The sequence below is a fragment of the Staurois parvus genome, unplaced genomic scaffold (assembly GCF_062004578.1).
Source record: "Staurois parvus isolate SC_StPar_1 unplaced genomic scaffold, SC_StPar_1.0 ptg001886l, whole genome shotgun sequence".
NCBI classification, from domain to species: Eukaryota; Metazoa; Chordata; class Amphibia; order Anura; family Ranidae; genus Staurois; species Staurois parvus.
In genome coordinates, this window is record NW_028319682.1 from 102,238 (window position 1) to 120,832 (window position 18,595).

The 18,595-nt window shown below is 43.2% G+C and overlaps 1 protein-coding gene across 3 annotated transcripts in view; it reads left to right on the top strand.

The window, feature by feature from the left end:
* Positions 1-18,595, top strand: part of DPY19L3 (dpy-19 like C-mannosyltransferase 3) — a 75,020-nt gene that overhangs the window by 46,164 nt on the left and 10,261 nt on the right. For all 3 annotated transcript variants that reach the window (XM_089664337.1, XM_089664336.1, XM_089664338.1), the window contains exons 14-16: positions 943-1,054; positions 6,877-6,933; positions 14,207-14,289. In XM_089664337.1, the coding sequence (XP_089520463.1) occupies positions 943-1,054; positions 6,877-6,933; positions 14,207-14,289 (252 nt within the window). The remainder of the gene's footprint in view (positions 1-942; positions 1,055-6,876; positions 6,934-14,206; positions 14,290-18,595) is intronic.

Below are 18,595 nucleotides of genomic sequence, written 5' to 3' on the forward strand. Positions count from 1 at the left end.
TACTATGGGGGGGATGAATTACTATATGGGGGATGAATTACTATATGGGGGATGAATTACTATGGGGGATAAATTACTATATGGGGGATGAATTACTATAAAAACTTATTGAAACTAAAAACAGTGTACCATCCTATGTATTTTCAGTTTTAAAAATGTGGCTCTCAAAATAAATTTCAATCGTGGTTTTGGTGAGATTTGGCTCAGTTGAAAAAAAAGGTTGCCCACCACTGACCTAGGCGATCGGAAGCAGAAGGTGTCCTCCCTCCCTGTAGTCTTTTGGGACACGTGACAGGTCCCAGGAGACTACAGGACCATTCATGAAGCGCAGCACTAGTCGCGCATGCGCAGTGGGCACCCGGCTGTGAAGCCACAAACTATCACAGCCGGTTGCCCACACTGAAGATGCCGTCCTCCTGGAATACAGGATGGCCGTTGAAAAGGGCTGTGGGGGACACACCACGGGACCGAGGGACAGGTAAGTGGCTGTTTTTTAAAAGTCAGCAGCTACAGTGTTTGTAGTTGCTGACGTTTATTTTTGATAGGTCGAGTGGAACTCCGCTTTAACTCAAATTTCTTTCTTCCATCATGGATTGAAGGAAATAAAATCATTAATTGTCCCCATCAACATAGTCAGTGTTGACAGGAGAACCCTTCCCGCAGCACTATTGTATTCTGCCAGTGTGGGGGAAGGGGGAGCGGGGAGCCTTCCTGGCCAGCAGAACACTGATTACTGCTAGCAGCTAAAACCGCCGGCGGTAATCGAATGTGCAAAATCCAACAAGCTGGTTGTACCCAAGTTAATCAACGGACTAACTTGGGTACAATCAGCCTACCTATAGATAGCTCGAATCTGCTGAGCTTTAGAGCTGTGTGTGATGGCTGCACTGTATCGAAGGGTAGCAAACTAATGACTGATGAGATGAACTCCTCTCATTACAGAATGAAGTATCTCTGGACGTCCCACATGTGTGTCTTGGCTTCCTTTGGAGTCGCCAGTAAGGACATTTGGGGAATTGTGTTGCGATTGGTCAGGTTCTACACACCGCAGAGGGTTAGTATGATGACTGCTAGATTCCAGTGATAACTATATTACCTTTTGCTGCAATAGTTATTTCAGTTTTTTTTATTAATCTACATAAATATATTCCAGATGTCACTTTATACAACAACACTATAGTTGGAAAAAAAAAGCTCTACCTTATTTATCATTAAAAGCAGTCCATGAACTTCAGTCCTCTAGCCTGAGAAGGGGCCATCAGTCTGCTGCAGAAAGCATTTTCTCAGTCTCCTCTCCCTCACTGATCAAACTGTACATTGCAACCTTGTAATAAGTCACAAGGTGAGAGCTTTCTGCAGGGGCTGATCTGCGTCAGACATTTGTCAGTCACCGTGATTTATATGATTGTGTCATCTATGCGCCAGAATTCCAGTCCAGGAAGTAGAGGGTAACCCTGGATGATGCCTGAACCAATACGGTGCCATTCTGGAGAGAAAAGTAGATGAAGGGCATTGTCAGGGGGCGCTCTTTGATCTCTGTGACAGGTAACATCATGAATGCACGTAACAAAAATCCTCTCTTGCATTAAAAGAGGTATAGACTCCAGAGAGAGAGAGATGATCCCCCCCCCCGGTACAAATCATCAGTAAGACCTCATCTGGCAGGCCAGAGTACTTGGTGTCATCCTGGACTCCAACCTATCCTTCCAGCCCCAAGTCCAATCTTTAACAAACTCATGCAGACTCCACCTCCGCAACATCACCAAAATCCGCACGTTCCTAACCCCAGAAACCACTAAACAGCTCATCCACTCCCTCATCATATCACGACTCGACTACTGCAACTCCCTCCTCACTGGCCTGCCTCGCCGCTGGCTATCCCCGCTTCAGTCCATCCTGAATACGGCTGCCAGACTCATTCACCTTTCCAACCGCTCCGTCTCCACCACCTCCCCTCCGCCAATCCCTCCACTGGCCTCCATTCAGTGTCCTCCACCCCCCTCTGCCAATCCCTCCACTGGCCTCCACTCAGTGTCCTCCACCCTCCTCTGCCAATCCCTCCACTGGCTTCCGATTGCCCAACGGATCAAATTCAAAATCCTAACACTGACGTACAAAGCCGTCCACCATACTGCCCCGTACTACATCACTGACCTAATATCCAAGTATCGCCCAACACGCACACTCCGCTCCTCACAAGACCTCCTTCTCTCTAGTTCCCTGGTCTCTTCCTCCCATTCCCGCCTCCTGGACTTCTCCAGGGTGTCACCCATCCTCTGGAACTCCCTGCCCCAACCCATCAGATTATCACCTACTCTCCTCTCCTTTAGGCGCACCCTGAAAACCCATCTCTTCAGGGAAGCCTACCCCACCCCCTGCTAACTTGCCGACCTCCCCCACTCTTCCTACCACCCCATCCCCCACAGCTATCTCCTCCTGTGCCACCATCCCCTCCCTCCTAGATTGTAAGCTCGAAAGAGTAGGGCCCTCGATCCCCTCATGTTTTGCATTGTATTGGTATTGTTCTGTCACATGTTCTGTCCCCCTTTGTAATGTACAGCGCTGAGCGAACTATTGGCGCTTTATAAATACTGTATAATAATAATAATAATCTGGAATATGCAGTTCAGTTTTGTACACCAATTCACAAACAGAACGTTGGGGAACTGGAGAACATACAGAGAATGCTCCCAAACCATTAGAAAAAAACAAAGAAACCGTGAGCGCTCAGGGATCCGATTACAATCAGCTGCAAATGCACTAAAAAGGAACCCTAAACCTTACACATAATACAAACAGAAAACAGGGCAGCGCTGAAAAACGACAAACCGTTGAAATAAAATTAATAATTATTGATAATAATAAATTATAATTATTAGATCATTATTCTTGATATAAATATAAGTGGATGAAGCACTATGATTGGCGCAGTGAAAAGAAAGTTTGTGCAACTGTGAAAGTCTTAAAGCAAAGAGTGTTCATAAGGTGGACACACAATCAGGTCAGCATACAGTGTTGGAAACGGGTCCTGTTGCACAGATGGTGTGGCTTTATCCGTGCTGGAGATTAATAAAAATGTGCACTCTCCAGATGCGCATAATCAAAGTGCAATATGTTGAATGGTATATTACAAGCAAGAATCAGCAGGAAGCCCCCTTTAAACGGACCAGACAGCGTGGGAAAAGATCCTTCCTTTGGACATGAGACTCCTCTGCAACCACAACTCCACTGGAGTCCTTTCAAAAAAAGTTACATGCACATAATTTGGTGTATTGTACTGACCTAGAGAGCCCAAACTCCAAACACAAGTCAAAACATATATTGCAGCACACCATGGATCTTTGAAACGGTATAATACATAAGGGGGATATGATCTCCATGTATAATACATAAGGGGGGATATGATCTCCATGTATAATACATAAGGAGGGATATGATCTCCATGTATAATACATAAGGGGGGATATGATCTCCATGTATAATACATAAGGGGGGATATGATCTCCATGTATAATACATAAGGGGGATATGATCACCATGTATAATACATAAGGGGGGATATGATCTCCATGTATAATACATAAGGGGGGATATGATCTCCATGTATAATACATAAGGGGGATATGATCTCCATGTATAATACATAAGGGGGATATGATCACCATGTATAATACATAGGGGGGGATATGATCTCCATGTATAATACATAAGGGGGAATATGATCTCCATGTATAATACATAAGGGGGGATATGATCTCCATGTATAATACATAAGGGGGGATATGATCACCATGTATAATACATAAGGGGGGATATGATCACCATGTATAATACATAAGGGGGGATATGATCTCCATGTATAATACATAAGGGGGATATGATCTCCATGTATAATACATAAGGGGGGATATGATCTCCATGTATAATACATAAGGGGGATGTGATCTCCATGTATAATACATAGGGGGGGATATGATCTCCATGTATAATACATAAGGGGGGGATATGATCTCCATGTATAATACATAAGGGGGATGTGATCTCCATGTATAATACATAGGGGGGGATATGATCTCCATGTATAATACATAAGGGGGATGTGATCTCCATGTATAATACATAGGGGGGGATATGATCTCCATGTATAATACATAAGGGGGGATATGATCTCCATGTATAATACATAAGGGGGGATATGATCTCCATGTATAATACATAAGGGGGGATATGATCTCCATGTATAATACATAAGGGGGGATATGATCTCCATGTATAATACATAAGGGGGGGTATGATCTCCATGTATAATACATAAGGGGGGATATGATCTCCATGTATAATACATAAGGGGGGATATGATCTCCATGTATAATACATAAGGGGGGATATGATCTCCATGTATAATACATAAGGGGGGATATGATCTCCATGTATAATACATAAGGGGGGATATGATCTCCATGTATAATACATAAGGGGGGATATGATCTCCATGTATAATACATAAGGGGGGATATGATCTCCATGTATAATACATAAGGGGGGATATGATCTCCATGTATAATACATAAGGCGGGATATGATCTCCATGTATAATACATAAGGGGGGATATGATCTCCATGTATAATACATAAGGGGGGATATGATCTCCATGTATAATACATAAGGGGGGATATGATCACCATGTATAATACATAAGGGGGGATATGATCACCATGTGTAATACATAAGGGGGGGGATATGATCTCCATGTGTAATACATAAGGGGGGGATATGATCACCATGTATAATACATAAGGGGGGATATGATCTCCATGTATAATACATAAGGGGGGATATGATCTCCATGTATAAATACATAAGGGGGGATATGATCTCCATGTATAAATACATCAGTGGTTCATATAGTGAACTCGGTGTAGAGTTAGTCACCCTGAGGTCATCACAGAGGACAAGGGGGCGCTCTTTATGTCTGGAGGAAAATAAATTTAATCTCCAAACACGGAAAGGTTTCTTCAGTGGGAGGAATAGTGCCCCATCATTGATATCAGTGGGAGGAATAGTGCCCCATCGTTGGTGTCAGTGGGAGGAATAGTGCCCCATCATTGGTATCAGTGGGAGGAATAGTGCCCCATCATTGGTGTCAGTGGGAGGAATAGTGCCCCATCATTGGTATCAGTGGGAGGAATAGTGCCCCATCATTGGTATCAGTGGGAGGAATAGTGCCCCATCATTGGTGTCAATGGCAGGAATAGTGCCCCATCGTTGGTATCAGTGGGAGGAATAGTGCCCCATCATTGGTGTCAGTGGGAGGAATAGTGCTCTATTATTGGTGTCAGTAGGAGGAATAGTGCCCCATCATTGGTGTCAGTGGGAGGAATAGTGCTCTATTATTGGTGTCAGTAGGAGGAATAGTGCCCCATCATTGCTGTCAGTGGGAGGAATAGTGCCCCATCATTGGTGTCAGTGGAAGGAATAGTGCCCCATCATTGGTGTCAGTGGAAGGAACAGTGCACCATCGTTGGTGTCAGTGGGAGGGATAGCGCCCCAGTATTGGTGTCAGTGCAGAAATGATTGCTCCATTGTTGGTGCCAGTGGAAGTAATAGTGCCCCAAGGGCCTTACAAGAGCAAACAAAGGGCCCCATTTTGCTCTAGGGCCTTTGGTTAAAAAAAATATATATATATATAATGTTTGGGGGTTCTAAGTAATGTTGTAGCCAAAGAAATGCAGATTTTTACATGTATGAAAGAAATGTCAGAATTGGCCTGGGGGTCAAGCAGCTACACTAATCGTTGGGAACCCTTGCAGCGTGGGTGCAGCCCCACTTCATGGGATAATTTTAATTGTTCCCACATTTGGGCTTTAGGTTCACACCAAAAAAAAAAAGAAAACTGGGCATGAGGCATTGTCAGATCCGCTCACTAGATGTCAGTATAGAGCTACATTCTTGGTTACTTTTGCAGAAAATATATTCCAATAGAATAGTTTGCATTGATCGAGTGAAATCCTAAATAGTAACTGGAATATAACTGCCTCTCACTCTTGTACCATGGAAGCAGCTGCTTTGTGAGCTAGACCAGCGATCTCCAAACTACGGCCGAGGGGCCAGAGGCGGCCCTTTCCTTGCTTTTATCCAGCCCTTGGGGCACTGTTTCATCCGTTGACACTAACAAAGGGGCACAAATCCTCCCAATGACACCAACGATGGGGCACATTTCCCACCAATGAAGGGGCACAGTTCCTCCCAATGACACAAACAGTGGGGCCCAATGACACCAATAATGGGGCACCATTCCTCCTAATCACATAATCGATGGGGCACAGTTCCCCTCACTGACACCAAAGATGGGCCATACTCTCACTGATGCTGAGACATTTTATACTCCTGATGGTGCGGACCACCTAAAATCTGAAAAACAGTAAACTGATCACTGTGATAGCCAATCAGAGGCTATCACAGCGATCATGGAACCCGGAAGCGGGAGTCCCGGGTCCTGATCGTTAGGACGTGACCCGGGGCTCTCAGTGACACCGCGGTCTTTGTGCTGGGAGCGCTCTGTGCGGCACATTCCCAGCACAAAGACGTGTGCGCAAATATGTGACCCTCTGGAAAAATCCCCGTTCTGTGAGGCCGCATATTTGTGTTACGTCGGCGCTGAGGGGATAAGGACATTTGACCTACAGATCTGCATGCTTGTTCCAGCTCATACATTATTGGACTGAGTGGGTCCATGTACTAAGCAGACAACGTCTATCTTCAGAAGAGGGTCACCATTGGCCGCCTACATGTGTTTACATTAAGATCTTACAAGAAGAACAAAACTATTCCGGTTCCCTTTTTTGCAACTTATAATTTTCTGTATTTTATTTCAGGCTAATGGGATCCGATATTTGGTGTCATTGATTCTGATCGTTTCCGTAGTCTTAAAGGTGAGGATTTATTTGTAATAATTCCATGATAAACGAGATGATGGTTCTACATGCAATCTTTGGGCTCACTTAACCTCTTGCCGTCTGCCTGCCGTTTATAAACAGCACGGCAGAGGCACTCCAGGGGCGGGTTGCCGTTCCTAAACGGCACCCTCCTTTTCTAGCTGTGCGCGCTCCCTGGGAGCGCGCACCACCGCGATCCGGTGCCCGCTGTGTCCTCCGGACACAGTGAAACACCGATCATCGGACGGGACCTCTGTGCGAGGTCCCGATCATGTGATCACGATTGGCGAATCAGTGATCACATGCAAAGTAGTAAGCAAGATGTCACTTGTGACATCATTGCTTACTATGTGTGAAATCTGTGAATGATCACAGAGGTCACATGGTACAAGGCTATTCACAACAGCCTTGTACCATGTGACAAGCTGTGACCAATCACAGCTCACTCAGTATTTCTCAATGGCTGCAAGAATGACAGAGAGAGAAATGATTGCTTTTACATCCTATATGGGTGTAAAAGCAATCAGTGTAAAAAAAAAAAAAAAAATCTTCATCACCCCCCACAAGTAGTACAGTGTCACCATGGTGACACTGTACTGCTAGGGTGACAGTATGTAAAAAAATAAATAAATAAAAAAAAATGTAAAAAAAAATGTTTAAAAATTATAATTTTTGGTTATAAACTAATTTTGGATTTTTTTTTTTACTAAAAAAATAACGGAATAAATTTTGGCCAAGATTTAGGATGAAATATTATTTATTTGCAAAATTTTATTTAAAAAAACACTTTTTTAAAAAAATTTTGGACTTTTTCATTTACATAGTAAAAAAAATAAAAATCCCAGCGGTGAATAAATACCACCAAAATAAAGCTTTATCTGTCTCAAAAAAATGGTAAAAAATTCATATGGGTACTGTATTGCATGACCGTGCAATTGCCATTCAAAGTGTGATAGCGCTGAAAGCTGAAAATTGGCCTGGACAGGAAGGGGTTAAAAGCCTCCGGACTGGAAGGGGGGGAAAGTGTCCGGACTGGAAGGGGGGAAAGTGTCCGGACTGGAAGGGGGGTGAAAGTGTCCGGGCTGGAAGGGGGGGGAAAGTGTCCGGACTGGAAGAGGGTGAAAGTGTCCGGACTGGAAGGGGGGGAAAGTGTCCGGGCTGGAAGGGGGGGGAAAGTGTCCGGACTGGAAGAGGGTGAAAGTGTCCGGACTGGAAGGGGGGGAAAGTGTCCGGACTGGAACGGGGGGAAAGTGTCCGAACAGGAAGTGGTTAAAGCGAACCTGTTTGGGAGACTGTCACTAACCCAAAACTCCTCGGATTACGAACCCCTCGGTTAATGTAATTTTCGGTTTACGAATGAAAATCCATTGAAAATAATGCCCGGTTTACGATTTTTTTTTTGCAATACCAAGCAAGTTTCCCCAGGATGCATTGCTCCTGGGAGGTTTATAGCTCCAGCCCATGCCTTTAACCACTTCAAGTCCAGACACTTTTACCCCCTTCCTGTCCAGGCCAATTTTCAGCTATCAGCGCTGTCGCACTTTGAATGACAATTGCGCGGTCATGCAACACTGTACCCATAAGAATTTTTTTGAGACAGATAAAACTTTATTTTGGTGGTATTTATTCACCACTGGGATTTTATTTTTTGTTTGCTATATAAATGAAAAAGTCCAAAAAATGTTTTAAAAAGTGTTTTTTTTTTGCAAATAAATCATCTTTCTTCATAAATCTTGGCCAAAATTTATTCAGTTATCTTTTTAGTAAAAACAAAATAACCCAAATTAGTTTATAACCAAAAATTATAATTTTTAAAAAATGATGCTAGGGTGATAGTATGTAAAAAAAACAAACATAAGTAATAATATAAAAATAAAAATGTAAAAAAAATATGTTTTAAATTATAATTTTTGGTTATAAACTAATTTGGGTTTTTTTTTTACTAAAAAGATAACTGAATAAATTTTGGCCAAGATTTATGATGAAATATGATTTATTTGCAAAAAAAACCGTTTTTTTTTCTATATTTTTGGACTTTTTCATTTACAGTTGTGTTGAAAATAATAGCAGTCAGACATCACTAACCGGATCAATCACTGTTTTTGGTGGAAATGATATTTCTACATGGCAAATAATTTCCTAGCAGGTGTAGTAGAGTAATAAAAATCCAACAGACCCCACAGTCATGACATGCATGCTGCTGATTCTGTGTCATTGAATCACTCATTGAAAGGGGCGTGTTCAAAATAATAGCAGTGTGGAGTTCTATTAGTGAGGTCATTCATTCTTTGAAAAACAGGTGGCAATTATTGCCCTTATTTAAGGAAGGAAGGCAGCAAATGTTGGACATGCTGGTTACAGTGCATTTCTCTCTGAAATTCTGAGGAAAATGAGTCGTTCCAGACATTGTTCAGAGGAACAGCGTACCTTGATTAAAAAGTTGATTGGAGAGGGGAAAACATATAAAGAAGTGCAGAAAATGATCGGCTGCTCAGCTAAAATGATCGCAAATGCTTTAAAATGGCAACCAAAACCTTAAAGTCGTGGAAGAAAGCGAAAAACTACCATTGGAATGGATAGAAGAATAGCCAAAATGGGGCGGACTCAGCCAACAATCAGCTCCAGGAAGATGAAAGAAGGTGTAAAGTTCCCTGTGAGGACTGTTTCAATTAGAAGACGCCTATGTGAAGCCAAGCTATCTGCAAGAAGTCCCCGCAAAGTCCCACTGTTGGGAAAAAGACGTGCTGAAGAGGTTACAATCTGCCAAAGAGCACATTGACTGGCCTAAAGAGAAATGGCGCAACATTTTGTGCACTGATGAAAGTAAGATTGTTCTTTTTGGGTCTAGTGGGCGGAGACAGTTTGTCAGACGACCCCCAAACACTGAATTCAAGCCACAGTACACTGTGAAGACAGTGAAGCATGGTGGTGCAAGCATCATGATATGGGGATGTTTCTCATACTACGGTGTTGGGCCTATTTATCACATACCAGGGATCATGGATCAGTTTGAATACATCAGAATACTTGAAGAGGTCATGCTGCCTTATGCTGAAGAGGAAATGCCCTTGAAATGGGTGTTCCAACGAGACAACGACCCCAAACACACCAATAAACGTGCAACATCTTGGTTCCAGACCAACAAGATGGACGTTATGGAGTGGCCAGCCCAATCCCCGGATCTTCATCCAATAGAAAACTTGTGGGGTGACATCAAAAATGCAGTTTCTGAGGCAAAACCAAGAAATAGAGAAGAACTGTGGAATGTGGTCCAATCATCCTGGGCTGGAATACCTGATCACAGGGGCCAGAAGTTGGGGGACTCCATGCAACACAGATGTACAGCAGTTCTCAGAAACAGTGCGACTACAACCAAATATTCATGAAGTCATTCAAAGGAAAGCAAAATCTTCAAACATTTCTCAGTTTATATAGTGAATGTTTGAGTTTGTAAAGAAGAATACAAACACGGCCATTTTTTTGAACCGTCTAATATTCACTTTTCTTCCATTTTTTTTTAGAGGAACAACACAAAAGCACATAATAGAGGAACAATTATCCTGAAGCCGCCTTATGTGTTGGAACAGATCCATATATTAACATTGGAGAACTATTTATTTAAATATTATTTTGGACACTGGTTGATGTGATATATTGTTTTTGTTTATGGGATTGGATAATTATATTGTTTAGGTCACTAATATACTTGTTTATATTCAGGTTAATTATATAGAGCATTTGTAGATTCATAATCACAAGTGTAGGATTTATAAATTTAAAAATATTTTTTGGTACACTAATTTATATATAATTTTTAGTACATCAATTATTCAGTAAGGGAGCGCTGCACTATTGTTTGAACATTTAGAGTTAATAACACTATTTATGAGTTGGTGTAGGGTGCTAGCCAACCTGTTTTTACACATATATTAATTATTTTTATTATATATTTAATTAATTTTTGGTAGTAGATAACACATTTTTGATTTTCACCATATTAGCTCACAAGTAATTTTGGCACTAATCGTAATTTACTACCAAAATAAAGTTTTATCTGTCTCAAAAAAATGCTAAAAAAATTCATACGGGTACAGTGTTGCATGACCGCGCAATTGTCATTCAAAGTGTGATAGCGCTGAAAGCTGAAAATTGGCCTGGGCAGGAAGGGGGGTAAAGTGTCCGGACTGGAAGGGGGTGAAAGTGTCCGGACTGGAAGGGGGTGAAAGTGTCCGGACTGGAAGGGGGTGAAAGTGTCCGGACTGGAAGGGGGGGAAAGTGTCCGGACAGGAAGGGGGTGAAAGTGTCCGGACTGGAAGGGGGTGAAAGTGTCCGGACTGGAAGGGGGTGAAAGTGTCCGGACTGGAAGGGGGTGAAAGTGTCCGGACTGGAAGGGGGTGAAAGTGTCCGGACTGGAAGGGGGTGAAAGTGTCCGGACTGGAAGGGGGGGAAAGTGTCCGGACTGGAAGGGGGGGGGAAGTGTCCGGACTGGAAGGGGGGGGAAGTGTCCGGACTGGAAGGGGGGGGGAAGTGTCCGGACAGGAAGGGGGTGAAAGTGTCCGGACAGGAAGGGGGTGAAAGTGTCTGGACTGGAAGGGCGGGGGGAAGTGTTCGGACAGGAAGGGGGGGAAGTGTCCGGACTGGAAGTGGTTAAGACTGTTCCTTTGCTTCAAATTGTGTCTTCAAGTACTGAAGAGAGCCCAGAGTCAGCTAATCAGCTAGCAGGTTCAGGTGGAATCCTGCAGTAGCAGCTCCTAAGACAGGTATGCCTCCATGAAGTGCCTTTTTGCCACTTTGTTAGCCAGAGGAACCTCCTGTGCTCTCCTCTCTGATCCTAGACTGACTTGGTTACCATGGGCACAGCATCCCCCACATCTAAGCTAAGCCCTACGCCATGTGGACCCTTGTCCGGAGGGAATACCCTATTGCCACTTTGGTGAGCTCACTGGACAGGGGGATCAGAATGGTTGTGGCATAGCAGAGGAGGTGGATCAAGGTAGTTGAACCCTTAGTATCAGTGTAAAGTGAGCCATACAATTCAAAAGACCAGGGGCTGCAAAGGCCTAGTGCCTTACCTGATAATCTGTTTAGTAGATAAAAGTAAAAGCCAAATGCATGCTCACAGCGTGCCATAAGCATTGAGTGCACAACCCAAGTCTGGAACCAAGATCGGGATGGGTTTCACAAAATCCCTGAAATTTCACAGACATACAATTCTAATGCGTTTTGAGGGATGTGCCCTCTTCCTCAGAGGAATTTCCCAGTCTAAGGAGAATTCTCCTCACTTAGGAGAGACTTCCTCTTAATTTAAATTCTGTCTTTGGGACAGGAAGAGAAGGGAAATTTTTCCAACAAGACACAGGCAGCAAAAAAAAGAAAAACTTTTCAAGTGTCTTAGTGGTAGTGAAGTCTCTTCTCTCATTTGTACCTACAGGTAAGCCTTTAACCTTCCTAACGGTCTGATTATGTCAGTATTTCTGTGCTCAAAGCGGTACATTTTTTTGCATGGAAATATGTATTTTTTTTATTGCAGGCCTGTAATTTTACGTTTAGAAGCGTTTTTTTAAAGATAAGCACAGGAGAACCTCCCAAATGCCTATAATGCACTGAAAAGTGGTAAATTATTAACTTATATAAGTGACAGTGTATTTACAAGATCCTCCAAAAAACAATAAATGTGAAATATAATCCTTCAATCACCTTAATCCCCAAAAATTTGCAAATAAAAATATATATAAAAATATATAAATCCACTACAAATATAAAGTCCACTAAAATTCCTTTTCAAGTCCACTAAAAAAATCCAATCAACGATATTCACAAAGTGTCCACCTCAAAAAAAGAAAATTCATATAGTGCATTACCTTTCATAAAAATAAATATATTTAAAAAAACTTTCATATACTTCCTACAGTGGATTGGATTTTTTTAGTGGACTTGAAAAGGAATTTTAGTGGACGTTATATTTTTAGTGGATTTATATATTTTTATATATATTTTTATTTACAAATTTTTGGAGATTAAGGTGATTGAAGGATTATATTTCACATTTATTGTTTTTTGGAGGATCTTGTAAATACACTGTCACTTATATAATTTTGTACACTTTCAGGGGAAGGTGTTGATGGTGTTGTAGGGTAATTATAGTACTAAGGAGGTGGTTAATTTAAAATTATTAACTATTTCACCTGGCAGGGGGTCTTCATGAGGAATTTGAGGTGTGAATGGTCATTAATATATCTTTTGTTTCCAAGGGTAGGAGAGGTCTGAGGTGTGAACGGTCATTAACATATCTTTTGTTTCCAAGGGTGGGAGAGGTCTGAGGTGTGATGTGGTCATTAACATTTCTTTTGTTTCCAAGGGTGGGAGAGGTCTGAGGTGTGATGTGGTCATTAACATATCTTTTGTTTCCAAGGGTGGGAGAGGTCTGAGGTGTGATGTGGTCATTAACATATCTTTTGTTTCCAAGGGTGGGAGAGGTCTGAGGTGTGAATGGTCATTAACATATCTTTTGTTTCCAAGGGTGGGAGAGGTCTGAGGTGTGATGTGGTCATTAACATATCTTTTGTTTCCAAAGGTGGGAGAGGTCTGAGGTGTGAATGGTCATTAACATATATTTTGTTTCCAGGGGTGGGAGAGGTCTGAGGTGTGAATGGTCATTATCATATCTTTTGTTTCTAAGGGTGGGAGAGGTCTGAGGTGTGAATTGGTCATTGCAATGTGTGACAAGCTTGGTGGGAACATCCTGTGTTCAGTGTTTTGTCCATCTGAGCACTTTGAAAACGCTTTGCATGCATTTTTCATGATGAAAAAAAGGCTCTGGACAGCATCGGGAACTGGAAGAGTTAAAAAAAAATGTAAACCGCAAACGCTTATAAACGTGATTTGCGCATTTAGCCGCTTTTACAAACGCTGATAAAATTTACATCTGAACGCAAGTTTGTTGCATTCAAAAAAACGACTGTAAACTTAACTGCCTGTAAATGACTGTAAATGACGATGTGTACATGGACACATTAGGGAGAGTTCAGGGGCTGCTGAATAAAACGCTGAACAGCTCCTGAACGTCAGTTTAGCAGCCGCAGTGTACATGAGCCCTAAGATAAGTTATGTAATGAAAAGTGGAAAAGTTTTATTGAAGAAATTTCTTCAGCATGTTGATGAGAGTTTGAAAGTAGGAACCAGGGAAGCCAAAATATAAGTAGATTAAACTTTAGCTCTAATTAATGTACTGGAGATCTTCTGAAATCTTGTTGTATATCATGTGTTTTAGTTCTGGCCAAGAATTCTTCAGGAGCTTTCTGAACTGCGGGAATTTTATGATCCTGACACTGTGCAGTTAATGAGCTGGATCAAGTAAGTAGCCGTCTCCTGTCTCTTAAATTACCCAAAGTGTTACGACTTCCTCCCTGCTCCCTTCACCATCATATCTCCCCTCCGTGTTAACAAAGCAGACCACTCAAAAGTGATATTTCCATTTTAGACGCTAGAGCAGTGGTTCTCAACCTGTGGGTCGTGACCCCTTTGGGGGTCGAATGATCCTTTTACAGGGGTCGCCTAAGACCATCGGAAAACACATATTTCCGATGTGTAAAGAGCAGCTACTGTGTAGAAAGCAGCTGCTGTGCTGAAAGAAGCAGTATTGGAGGTAAAACAACACTTCATGAATTATAATTACTGGGTAAATAATTTTAGAATTGGGGGTCACCACAACATGAGGAACTGTATTAAAGGGTCGCAGCATTAGGAAGGTTGAGAACCACTGCGCTAGAGAGTTAAATCACCGGACTTGCCTATCCGTGATTCCTAATTTGCATTTGGAATTGCTGAGATGACACCCGGCTGGAATTTGGAAAGCATGCAGTGTCCATTTCTGGCACCCATGTGTGTTAAATTGACTCTATAGCAAGTTTATTTATTTATTTCAGGTACTTATATAGCGTCATCAATGTACGCAGAGCTTTACATATATATTGTACATTCACATCAGTCCCTAACCCTCAAGGGGCGTACAATCTAAGGTCCCTAACCCTCAAGGGGCGTACAGTCTAAGGTCCCTAACCCTCAAGGGACGTACAATCTAAGGTCCCTAACCCTCAAGGGGCGTACAATCTAAGGTCCCTAACCCTCAAGGGGCGTACAATCTAAGGTCCCTAACCCTCAAGGGGTGTACAATCTAAGGTCCCTAACTCACATTCATACATACACATACTAAGGACAATTTAGACAGGAGCCAATTCACCTACCAGCATGTCTTTGGAGTGTGGCAGGAAACCGGAGTACCCAAAGGAAACCCACGCAGCCACAGGGAGAACATGCAAACTCCAGGCAGGTGGTGCCGTGGTTGGGATTTGAACCGGCGACCCTAGTACTGCCAGGCAGAAGTGCTAACCACTTAGCCACTGTGCTGCCCGCAAGTTAAAAAAAAAGTTGTAGAAAAAGGAGTGCTCTATAAATACAAAAGGGTAATACTACTTATTCTGCATCTGACACCTCCTAGTGGGTCACCTGCCTGGCTCCTCTTATTAAGCTGTGGTTCCCTCCACCAACCCCTACGTGGAGATGCACCAGCCACTATGGTGGATAGAAGCACAGAGTACAGTAGGGAGACCAGGCAGATGACACACCCGTGAGTGTTGGATGCGGAAGATTCTTTCAAAGGAAACTGCAGTAGGTGCCAACTAAGTGCAGTATATAGGAAAAGACTTAATTAAAAATCACATATGGAAACTGTTCTGTCTCTCCAATCTAAGCATTGAAAGTAACTTACAGTTGTGATGAGATAGCGATAACTCCAATCTTAGTTGGACACCACAGTCAGTGACTCAATCAAGATAATATCTTGTAGATCTTGTGAAGTTTATTCCATTAACTGAGAGAATCTTACAACAATGAACATCTGATAGGTCAAAAGATCATAATGTGCTCTGCTTCATGAGACATGAGGCTTGCTGAAATGCATTTCTGGGAAAAGCAGAGTTCTGTGAATGAGTGCCTACAAGTCCCAGCAGCCTTAGCAGCTGTCGGCTTGTAGTTTTCAATGAACTACCATAGAGCTGTGGAGTGCCGTGGTTGTTTATTAAAGCTTCCTGTCAGAATATTTGCTTGCCCTTACATCCCGTACACTCCATACACCCTGTACATCCCGTACACCCCGTACATCCCGTACACCCCGTACATCCCGTACACCCCATACATCCCGTACACCCCATACATCCCGTACACTCCATACACCCTGTACATCCCGTACACCCGATACACCCCGTACATCTCGTACACTCCATACACCCCGTGCATCCCGTACACCCCATATATCCCGTACACTCCGTACATCCCGTACACCCCTTACATCTCGTACACCCCATATATCCCGTACATCCCATACACCCCTTACATCTCGTACACCCCGTACATCCCGTACACTCCATACATCCCATACATCCCGTACACTCCATACACCCCGTACATCTCATACACCCCATACATCCTGTACACCCTATACATCCCGTACACTCCATACACCCCGTACATCTCATACACCCCTTACATGCCATACACCCAGTACATCCCATACATCCCGTACATCCCATACACCCCGTACACCCTGTACACCCTGTACATCCCGTACACCCCATACATCTCGTACAGTCCATACACCCCGTATATCCCGTACACCCTGTACATCTCGTACACTCCATACATCCCATACACCCCATATATCCCGTACATCCCATACACCCCATACAGCCCGTACATCTCGTACACTCCATACACGCCGTACATCTCGTACACTCCATACACCCTGTACACTCCATATACTCCATACATCCCGTACACTCCATACGCCCCGTACACTCCATACATCCCGTACACTCCATACACCCCGTACATCTCATACATCCCGTACATCTCATACATCCCGTACATCCCATACACCCCATACATCTCGTACATCCTATACATCCCATACACCCCGTACATCCCATACACCCCATACATCTCGTACACCCCGTACATCCCATACACCCCATACATCGTACATCTCGTACATCCCGTACACCCCGTACATCCCATACATCTAGTACACCCCGTATATCTTGTACATCCCGTATGTCCCGTACATCCCTTGCATCCTGTACATCTCGTACACCCCATACATCCCTTACACCCCATACATCCCTTACACCCCTTACATCCCATACACTCTGTACACCCCATACACCCCATACATCCCATACACCCCGTACATCCCATACACCCCATACACCCCGTACATCCCATACATCCCATACACTCCGTACATCCCATACACTCCGTACATCCCATACACCCCGTACATACTGTACATCCCGTACACCCCGTACAGCAAGCAGATATTCTGACAGGTCTGCAGGAGACCTGCATGGCATCAGCAATCTACTGATCACTGATGCAATTCTTTCCAGGCTCCTTTGGACAAGAATAATAATTGCTAATTTTTTTACCTGCATTTATTATTTTTGTTGAAAAGGTGAGGTTATCCTTTACAGTAAAGCCATATAAAGGATTCTGTATATTTCCTGCACAAGCCTGTGGCTGTCTCTGCCCAAGAACAGCCTGCATTGCCCCACAGCCACAAGATTTGAGCTTTCGTTCTCCAGCTGTCGCTTTCCCGTACGCATGTGATTTTTATTGGCTTCTACAAGGCTACACAGATAAATGATAATGGAGACTCGTCGTGTCCCCAAAACCCATCCACAAATTTTTTTTTTTTGCCTGAGACGAGGGCGACGCTATTGGCGTACTTTTCCTCGGCCCGCGAGCTCTTTGCGAAGTTGAAGAATGGCACCACATCTGCTTAATGCTAATCCACAGGCCGCTCGCCAGAGGATGAAGCGTCCTTGAAAACGTGAAAAAGCCGCTGTCGGCGATTTCTGAAATAACTATTGATGTTTTTTTATGATAAACTGCTCCGGTGACAAGATGTTTAAGACCATCATCATATTTAAAGCTGGCTAATACCTCATGCATTTTGTCCTCTGGAGAGCAGTTTATGTTGGAGTGGATGTAACCGGTATAAAACTGTAATATGTATTCTATATCATCTGCGTCCGGGAGAGAAGTGCTGAGGTGGCAGAACACAGGCGCTACGCTTTTTCCGATGTAAATCTGCACAGGAAACCTACAGATATTTGTCTTTCAAACGATCAGAGCCTGGCACGCACTGACAGATGTCTGGACAGGAGCCAGACATGTTTATAATACCCGTAAGAGATTTATGGCCCAACCCTTGGTATTGTGAGGCTTAGCGCTCTGCGCGCGACACTGACAAAGACAAATGGGTTATGTAAAAAGCATCTATAGTCTTTGGAAAGTTTTTGTTTTTAGGTATACGGTTGTGAGAAAGTTTGTGAAACTTGACGAAAAAGTCAGAATAATTAAGGCTTTAAGGGTATGTCCGGGAATTCCCCAAATATCCCTTTTCATCATGTCCCAGAATTTATTGGGTGAAGTTCAGTAGTCCAGCAGTAGAGAGGGGCTGGGGTAGATGGAGTTCAGTAGTTCAGAAGTAGAGAGGGAATGGGGTAGATGGAGTTCAGTAGTCCAGCAGTAGAGTGGGACAGAGAGGGGCTGGTATAGATGGAGTTCTGTAGTCCAGTAGTAGAGTGGGACAGAGAGGGGC